Source organism: Venturia canescens, chromosome 7 (genome assembly GCF_019457755.1).
Source record: "Venturia canescens isolate UGA chromosome 7, ASM1945775v1, whole genome shotgun sequence".
NCBI classification, from domain to species: domain Eukaryota; kingdom Metazoa; phylum Arthropoda; class Insecta; order Hymenoptera; family Ichneumonidae; genus Venturia; species Venturia canescens.
The window spans coordinates 8,278,368-8,288,127 of NC_057427.1; the positions used below are offsets into that span (position 1 = coordinate 8,278,368).

The 9,760-nt window shown below is 41.5% G+C and overlaps 1 protein-coding gene across 3 annotated transcripts in view; it reads left to right on the forward strand.

Annotated features, from left to right (window-relative positions):
- LOC122413646 (lachesin-like) overlaps positions 1–9,099 on the forward strand; it is a 259,378-nt gene extending 250,279 nt beyond the window's left edge. For all 3 annotated transcript variants that reach the window (XM_043424135.1, XM_043424136.1, XM_043424134.1), the window contains exons 10-11: positions 451–546; positions 5,240–9,099. In XM_043424135.1, coding sequence (XP_043280070.1) covers positions 451–546; positions 5,240–5,313 — 170 coding nt within the window. In that variant the 3' untranslated portion in view covers positions 5,314–9,099. The remainder of the gene's footprint in view (positions 1–450; positions 547–5,239) is intronic.
- The last annotated feature ends 661 nt before the right edge of the window (positions 9,100–9,760 follow it).

Here is a 9,760-nt window from a genome sequence, read left to right on the forward strand (position 1 = left end):
TTTCCACAAGCTCACCACCCACCCTCCGCACTTGAACCTCGTCCCTTAAGCTTTCCCCCAATTCAGCAGTTGTAAACCCTTTCATGGGGTGAACTCGTAATTTGACCTCTTCGCCCTTACCGCCCTTTTAACCGCTCGCGTAAAAGGTTCATAAACTTCTGACCACCGCGATATTGGAAGGCGCGATATATTCTTTTCCACCTTTTTCTCGCACACGCACGCACACCCGCGAAAACAAGTTTTCACGAGGAATTTTCAGCACCGTATTTACAGAAAATAAATCATATTTTCGTGGAACTCTGCGGAATACACGGACAGGAAATTAACTTGAATCGAAAGTCTCAACATTTTTATTCTCTCCAACGGTATTCTCACCCTCTAATTATACACCGCCGTGACTCCAGCTGTAAAGAGGCCACGAAATTATTGAATTCCTCTTTTCATTTGCAGGCAAGGCGGGATCGAATCTCAACGAGATTGACAAATCGGAACAAAAGTCCGGCAGTCCTGACAGAAGCAAAAATTACAACTGGCAACCACCGAACGGTAAGAAAACCTCGAAATCAAAATACTCTTAACGAAAGAAAAAAAAACGAGAAATAATCCGACGATCCGAATCGCCGGATAAATCGCACGAACAATAATAGTTACGATTGTAATCATAACAGGCTGCTGGCTAAATTGCTTGTGAAAAAGTGGCTTTTTAAACAGAAGTAATGGCTAAAAGTTGGTCCCTTTTGTGATATCTATGAGTTCGGGAATCGGAGAGAAAAAAACGAGTCGCAGGATGGGGAAAGAAAGAGTACGACGGAGCGGTCGCCCGCGGCGTTTCGGAGGTGCGGTACGAATGAAGGTGGAAATCTGAGGATGTGGTGGAACTCGAAGGAGAGAAAGGCCGAGAAAGAGAAGGGACCGCGAGAGAGGGGCGGGGCGGGGGAAATTTGGAGAAGAGGAACCAGCGCGAAAACGGATATACAGTGGCTTAATCGGGCTTCCTGAGAACTTTGGTAAAAGTTATGGCGCGATTCTCGACCCCGCGGCGGGGATTCGTTTTACGGGAGTCTGAATCCTCGAATAGCATTTATTCGCGCGTTTTGTCCTCCAAGCTCTTTTTCCATTCCCTCCCCCGCCGCTGGTTCCCCGGCAGCGCTCTTCCCATTTGCATTTACCTATAACAAGAGAAGCGACGAGTGTGCACTTTCGTGAAATCTCCGAAAAATAAAGACTCCAAAAAGTGTGCGTACGAGAAAGCATCACGAGGGAAAAGTGCCTGATTTCTCACTGCTACGCTTTCCACACGTTTTATCGAACTTGAACATCGAAATTCAAGCGGTTTCGAAGCCCTCATTTTTCGGGGGAGAAAAATATTGTTTTAACCGCACCCCCACGCACATGATGGAAAAAAACAAACAGTATTTTACTGCAAAATACTATCACTCGTTAAAACACCGAAACGCTTCGCGTCGAGGGTGGATATTAAAGCAGGGAATACGATATGACCGCGACTACGGGCGGGGGGAGCATTTCGGAAATAAACTGATCGCTGTCGCGCGCGAATTCTACGTACGATTTTCATCACGATAACGCGATCGAGCTTTTATCGAGCATTTTCCCGTGATATAATTCGTTAATGGTCTCTCTCGGTGACGAGCTGAATTCATCAAGCAACGAGGAATACGTTGTTAAATAATATTTCGAATTTGTTGCTTCCCATCGCGAGCGGTCTCGCCAGGATGTGCGTGTATATATACGAGCATTTAAATGGATATCCCGTACAGAGAGGGACGAGTTGATTTCGCACGGCCAACGCGCTATACGCGAAGCATTATTATTTCATCCCCCTCAACGGAGAATTTGAATTTTATGTATACACTTACGTACACAGAGAAACAAACTCGGACGCCTCGCGTGCGTACGCCAAGTGCAGACAGAGCTGCAAGCCTGTGGGGAAACCGATAATTGCTGATAGCAACGAAACCAGCTTATGCTTTATATCGATACGTTCACGAGACGGAAATATAAAAAAATAAAAATAAAAATAGAAAAACCCCACAAAGAATCGTATACGCGATCGTTCAGTTTGGTTTTGTCGCGCTATCATAATGTTTGCGTGCGTTTCAATCCAACTTCGGATTTTCACTCTTTCTCTCTTCGCTTCCACTCGGCGACTCGGATTTTTTTCTCACATCATTATCGGATCACCATAACAGACGTCGTTTTCGTAACATCCCTGATGAATCTGTCAACGCAATTAGAGAAATTCTGCGACAAAAAAGAGAAAATCTGTCCTAAAGCTTTTCCTCTGAATATCGTTGGCCTGTTGAATCGTTGAACATCTGTGCCTGTTTTCCGAGGCTATTCTCATCCCCCTGGCAATGATATGCGTTCGTTGATGAACTCCGGAAGTCGGAAAGTCGTGCTTTAATGTTTTCGTTTATTTTAGGACTTCGCAGGCAGTTCTTTCGCGATGGAATATTTGAATAGACTCGCACCATTTTTCACGTATGACAGTCGACAATCTTTCAGTTTACTTTCATTTTATCGCGACGTCAAAATCACATTTTGCACGCGGATTTTTCGTTGGATATTCGAGACGAAGGCGAGAAAAGAGGAGTCGACGAAACATGGGGGCTCGGGGAATCTGGGCCGATTCGAAAGCTCAGATACATTTATTAATGCTTATATACATATAAACATGAAAAAGGAGAAATTCTTCGCGATATTGGATACTCCTCGTCGACGTCGTTGTTCTCGACGTCGTATAGTTTCTTCTTCTCTCCTTTCCCGAAGCTTTTCAACGACGCCGCTGCTATCGTCGCTTTCTCCTCCCGCCTCTCGTATATTTATCCCCGACAACGCTTTAGCCAGGGCGCGTGTCGAGTTACTCTCTCCATGAGAATTTGCATAATTGGCAAATTGCACGAATCCCATATTACCCAACGGCATTCGTCGAGTCCCAGGTGCCTTCAGGTGATTCGCCTACGGGCGTTCGCAACAGATATACAAAGATGGAAACCGGATGAGAGGAGAGAATGAAAAAAAAAAAGGAAAACGATAGAGGTGACGAGCGAAGGGAGGAGCTTTCCCATACGTTTTGGAGCTGCTGATCGCATCCCGGGGCTGCTGCTCCTTGTATTTTTGACTCTTTGTTCTTATTGTCTTTTACTTTCTTTAGTCCTTGGCTCGCGTCATTTATTTTTATTCTTGGAATCGCGTTTTACTTTATTTTTTCTTCCTTTTTATGTCGTGTTACGCCAACGTTTATCCTGCCTTTTGATTTTTATATTCCCCTCTCTCATCTTTCGTCGCTCTCGAGCTCGTCGTATTCATGAACCCAGAAGCGCAGAGTGACAAATTCTTTCGAAATCCCCTCGCGGACGTGGCCGTTGTAATCGGAAGAAAAATTTCAAAGTCGTAAAATCGCGCGCTGCCGTTCTCCAATGGAACGTTCACCTTTGTTTCCCTTTTATCGCACAGTCTCGCACAAGCTTCTCTGCGCAGTCTGCAGCCCACCCGAGGATGAATGCCATGAAAAATGATAAAGGACCAAAAAATGGGGAGAAAAAAAAATAAAAATAAAAGGCTTTTATGAACGGATACGAGACTCCATATACGCACAAATATATAACTCTTTGAGGAACGTCCCTCTGTGTAGAAAAAAGCTCCGATAAGTATAGCGTCTTTTATGGCAGCGAAAATGGCGCCAATTAAAATGATTTGCCTGAGTAGCTGAGCGAGTGTGGTTCGATGAATGTGGCTATTTGCGAAACGAGCTTCAATAGAACCATTTTCTCTCCACCCCCCCGCCCACTACTTCGTACGCTTCGAACTCTTTATCTATTTAAAATTTACATATACAGGCATGCATACTTGCATAAGTATATAAATATATAAACGAGAATTTGTGCGGTTGAATATGCGTGCGCACGCTCATAAATCATCCATTAGACGGAAAATGGAGGCAGAAACGAGAGCGCCCTATGGACGTTGGGGTGAGAAGAAGAGTCGGAAACGAGTCCTCGGATAAAGACACGGGAGAAAAAGATAATGAGTGAGGAAGAGAAAGGATGAGAAACCGTGGAAGCGCAAACGAGAGAAGGAACGATACCGGGCGAGCGACAGGAGAGTCGGAGAGAAGACTGCTCGGGGGCAATCCGGGTCGGGTAGGGAGAAATTCGTACGGGGAAAAGGGTAGGGGAACGTTGGACTCGGGATTAAGCAACTTTGTGGCAAAAATTACGAATTACTCGGTCCCGGACAACTTTGGGGATTGAAGTCGAGACGGTTTTTTCGCGTTGGATGAGAAATTCGTTAATTTTTTGGACAGTGACGTGTGAATTGGATAAAATGCCAGGGGAAATGGGGGGGTGGGGGGGGGGGGAGTTCGTTGGTTTAAATATTTTCCTAAAGGAAGCAACGAAGATGGAAAAATATGAAAAAACGATCCGTATTACCCGCACGAGGCGTGAAACCTCATCATGCAGCGGGAAGAGCAACGAGGCTGAATGGATTGAAAAGAGGAGAGTGGGAAAAAAAGAAATAGGAAAATGAGATGGCTCCGAGAAAGAAAGAAGAAGGCAAAGAGAAAATGAGACGAAAAAAACGGCAGGAAAGCTCTCTTTCCCTCCCCGGGCCGGCGCGAGTTCCCCAGGGAACGAGCGGAGGGAAAGGGGCTTGTAATGCCTTCTCGCTTCAGCGGCGAAGTGGAAAGAGCTCCGAAGTAGCTATCCTTTGACGCAGTTGAAACTGCTGAAGAAAGAGACACTACTAAGAGAATAAAAGAGAAAGGAGCAAGAAAGAGGGAAAACGAAAGGGGAAAAGGGGAAAAGTATGGGAGAAAATATGTGCTGCGGCGAGCATGGCTTGTTTTGGATTCGTAATTAGAGATGAGCGAGGCCGGAAAGCGCACGACAAGAATACACGACGTTTCTTGCGGAGTGAGAAACGGACGAACGAGTGAAGAAATAACGCCCCAAAAGACAAACTTTAACGCTTCCCTTGCAGTTCATTCTCGTCGACTGCGACTGCAATATAACAAATTGGAATATCCTTAATCACTCCAATTCTCATGGGACAACGTTCTACATGAAAAAAATAATGTTCAAATGTTTAGCAAGTCCAGTAATATTTTTTGGCTGGTTGGTGTTAAAATTGTTGAATTTGCCTGAAAAAATCGAACTTTAATTGATAACCGATCGAATAGTACCTGAATAATTGTGCATTTTCTTTATTTTTCCAGACACTGCAACGAGTCTAACGACGACAGGAATTTTGCTCATACTGGACGTCGTCGTGACGTGGATAATACGATAAGCGAGGTTTCTTCTTCTCTTATTATCTCTGAAAGGCGAGGTCGCGCAGTCCCGACGAATTTAGGCGAACGAGAGAAAGACCCGACGAGCGTGAGAGAAGCGTGTACCACGAGAAGAAAAATTGAAAGAATTTAACGAACGCAACACACGCACACACGCACACAGATACACAGACAAGAAAACTTGGAAGAAACAAAATTCCTAAAGACTGACCCCGAGTAGGTAGTTTCGTGTGAAAGAAACAGCAACCAATTCAAACACCCACAACACAAAACCAGACAGAGAGAGAGAAAGAATAAAATAAGCGAAGCGTTCATAACGAAACTGGAAATAAAAATAAAAAGCATAAAAAGATCGCCTGAAAATAGTGACATAAATTGGGCTTTCTGTACAAGTATTAGGCGCAATTTTCAATGGGTAAATAGCAAAATTACGCGACAATGATAAATCTGCTGCGAACGCCGAAATCGCATTGTCGACGAGTTACGTACGAAGATTAGTCTCGGTCATAAAATAACAAAAAAAAAAAAAGAATCGTTAAATTTATAAACAAGAAAAAACTACGATAATTAATAAAACATTAAATAAAATAAGCAAAATAAACACACAAACAAACACACTAAATAATCGTGAAAGATCCTAACGATAAACGAAGTCGTTCACATATTTTTACCAGATTCTCTGTAACATTGAATCACTATTCCGTTTGATCACTGACACAGGGACGGACCCCGGACGGATCCGAAAACGCCGCCAATCCATACGCAGCTTCGTAAAATAGTCAATAAGTTCAAATAAAAACAATTAAAATAACGATCGTGAGAATGATTATTTAAATGAATTTAACAAAAATTTACGAAAAAAAGACAACAAACAGAATTAAATATTAAGTGCGAAACTTATACTTAAGTGTCACCAAGTGCAACGAGACTATCGCTTTCGGTGTGTAACGTTGTAATAACCTAAGCGCATATATACGTATGTATATGTATGTATATATTATTCTCTATACGTATATATACAGGATGAATAAGTAACAGCGAAAGAATTGAGCCCTCGCGGTATATTTTGGGCAAGCCCTAATTCTTTCGTTTCTTTTAATTGAATTATTTGTCTTCGTTTATTTTCTCGTTGAATCGAAACTTTTTCCCAATTACCGTGTGCCAACGACGAATAACGATAGAAAAATAATGATAATTATAATTGCACGATGATTCAGAGGTTTTTAAGGAACAGAAATTTGATAAGAAAAAGCGAAAGGGACGAAACTTTTTGTGACACGATTGTAAATTCGAGCAGAATTTTGTTCCTTGTTTTTGGAAATATTGGGAACTTTTTTATGATCGATCGTCTACCAGAAGCTTATAAAAGTGAACGTCATCGCGGTGCTGAGTTTGTAAAGCAACAGGTTAAGGAAACTCGCACCGGACAGGAGAACCGAGAATCCGGGAAATCCGCTGATCGGATTGAGGATAAAGCGCGCTCACAGGATTTACGGACTTTGAGCTTAATGCTCTTTGAATCTGAACTCTTAGCTCTGTGTATCGCGTAATTGAGGGACAAGCACACGTGCAATGACCGACATGTGGAAAGCGGGAGATCAGACGATCGATGTAAGGCACTCAGTCATTTATCAGACCTCCCGTCCACCCGATCTGATAAAGGACTGTGCCCCTTGACCTCAGCCTTTCATCCTGTTCATTTCAATAGACTATTATCAAAAGCCTATCGATAAATAAAATTCACTTGCGTTACGTCGAGGAAAAATCTAAATTCGTCAAGTTTATTCGTCAGTTTTCTTGACGGATTGCGAAGTTATGAAAAATTGAAGTTTTGGGATGCAACTTTCTCTGGATTTGTTTGAGGTAAATCTTAAAATCTTTATGCGAATTTTTTAATGAGTTTTTTCGACATTGGGAAGCAGTGATCGAGGCTTCCCATGGGATTCTCCATTTCGAAGGCTCATTGTCTGACTCGTTGACAAAACACTTTTACAGAGAGCTCAGAGATTCAACGAGGATGTGGGATTGCTCGACGGAGAATCATCCTGAGGTTTAGTATTTTTCCTCGCAACGTATATCTTCATTGGTGGTTAAAACCGACGAAAAACTTCAGTCAGATAATACTTTTTCTCTTGCACTTTACCGACGATCAGCGATAAAGGAAAATCGCGAGGAGAGAGTAATATATGGAAGGAGAAGAGAGTCCCGCCCTTTCCACGTGGAATCTCGTAAATTTGCTATCGTGGCACGAAAAATCGTTTCAGCCGAGAGGATAAAAGAGAAAAATAAAAGAGAAAGAGAAGACAAGATAAGATATATAGGAAGAAAAAACTGCATTTAAAAAGAAACGCGAGTAAATTGCGGAAACAAAAATACTTGAAACGCGCTGAGTATGAAGAAGACGAGAAGCGGAGCTGATGCTAACAACGAATTGCGAAGGAAGTGAGAAAAACGAGGAGATCATGAGCTTCTGTGAACGACTATTCTTCGTGAAAATATATCATTTTTGAGATATCAACATTTTTCCTTTATCGATAAATCTTCATTTGCCTTTTTTACGAATAAAACAATGATTCGTCGCTCATTTTGAACGTAATTTCGTAGCCGCTGAACCAATGTCCATTGTGTCTCGTGTCGTCACGGACTAACGCGATTTTGTATAGTCCCGCGTATGAATCGATATTGCCAAAAGGTGAATACGAAATGGCAATGATTTTCACAGTGCCGAGACAAAAGCTGTATAATTGAGTACGAAAGTTACGATTCGAGGTCGATTTCAAGTGGAACCAGAAAAAACCAAGAATAGAAAACGTTAGTGTGGATTTTGTAAATACGTTTGAAACCACCCACGCGAACGCAGCCGAGATGAGGGCCCTTCGAGCCGAACGTCCCCTTAACTACTGCAAAAAAACCGTGACAATTGCGCCGAATGGACCGAAAGATTTTCCAACGAAATTTCAATGATTCCCACATTAATTCTCACCGACAAACTCCCTCGAAATTTATATTTTTATTCGAACCGTCCTCATCTCCGCGCAGATAAGTAAATAAGTCATAAATCTACGTCATAGAATTTTTAAGGAAAGAAAGAAAACAAAAAACAAAGTTAAGCTTCAGGCGGTCCGGAGGGAGCATTCGGGAAGAGAGAAATCATTCGCGAAAGAACCCTCATCCCTGCTTCCCCTCCCTCGCTAAAGGGTGCGCTTCGAAAAAAAGCGGCGAAACAAGGGTAAACCTTAGCAAAGATATTTTGACCTTAGCTTTAATGATAAACATATATATATTATATATATGAATAAAAAAAAACTAACAAAAAACACAAACGAAAAATTCAAATACGACGACGAAATATGAGGACGAAAACAAAACACATTGACAAGGATTATATGATAAGAAGAGACGAGAATGAAGTACGAGAGAAGTAGCTGTGAACGTGCGTGTAATCGTTGACGAGTCTGCGTTCATCTGATGCGAATATTGTATGTATACATATAATATATATAAATATATATATATATATATACACACACATAATTATTACGAGGTTAATGATAAGTGAGAAAGAGAGAAAAGAATAAAAACTATTGGAATATCATTATATTGTATGTTATACGACATTACATTAATATTATTATGCTTTGCGTCGTTGAGTTGAATGTTGTTATCTAGAAAAACAAAAGAAAAAAAACGAACGGAAACAGGACGAAATGGAGAGACACAGAGATTCTTATAACTACCCTGACGTGTAATAAATATGGCCGAACGACTGCGAGTCTTAGATGAAAGTTTTGTCTTCATTATTCACACCTCTGATTTCCGAATACGCATGCCCCCTTAAATACTGAAATTTCATCCTGCTACGAGGTCCCCAATGTTTCTTAGCATCGTTTTAGAATCGCATGCAAAAGGCGGTTTTGAAAACAGCTGCGAAATAGCTCCAGACTCTGAGGAGGTCCAACAATCCTATTTTTACATGCAGGTAAGTTCGTCAATTTTAAAGATTTTCGAATTTTTTTTCAATCAACATTGGAGAATTGAAGATTTATGCGTGGGGAGAATGAATTTTTGTACACAGTTTACTAAATATTTAGTCGATTTGTACACGGAGAAAACGACACCGAAAATTCTAGAGGAAAGTACTAAGAATATAGCATCTCGGGCACAGTATATACGCACTGGATTGCAGCCTTAATTCGAAGAGCAGTAATAACAATTGTTCTATCCACCAATACCCATGCCTTTTATTCAAAAGACTCAAGAGTCGTTTTCTCTATAAGCATAGCAAAAAATCTTTTTAGTCTCTTCAAATGTTTATATGGTAAAGTATGCTCGGGCAACCATGAAAAAAAACTATGTGCATTGTTAAATGTCACACGTATTCGGTGCATATTCGTGAATTCATCACAGAATTTACTATGCCATTTCCACTCATCAGTATAAGTGCTA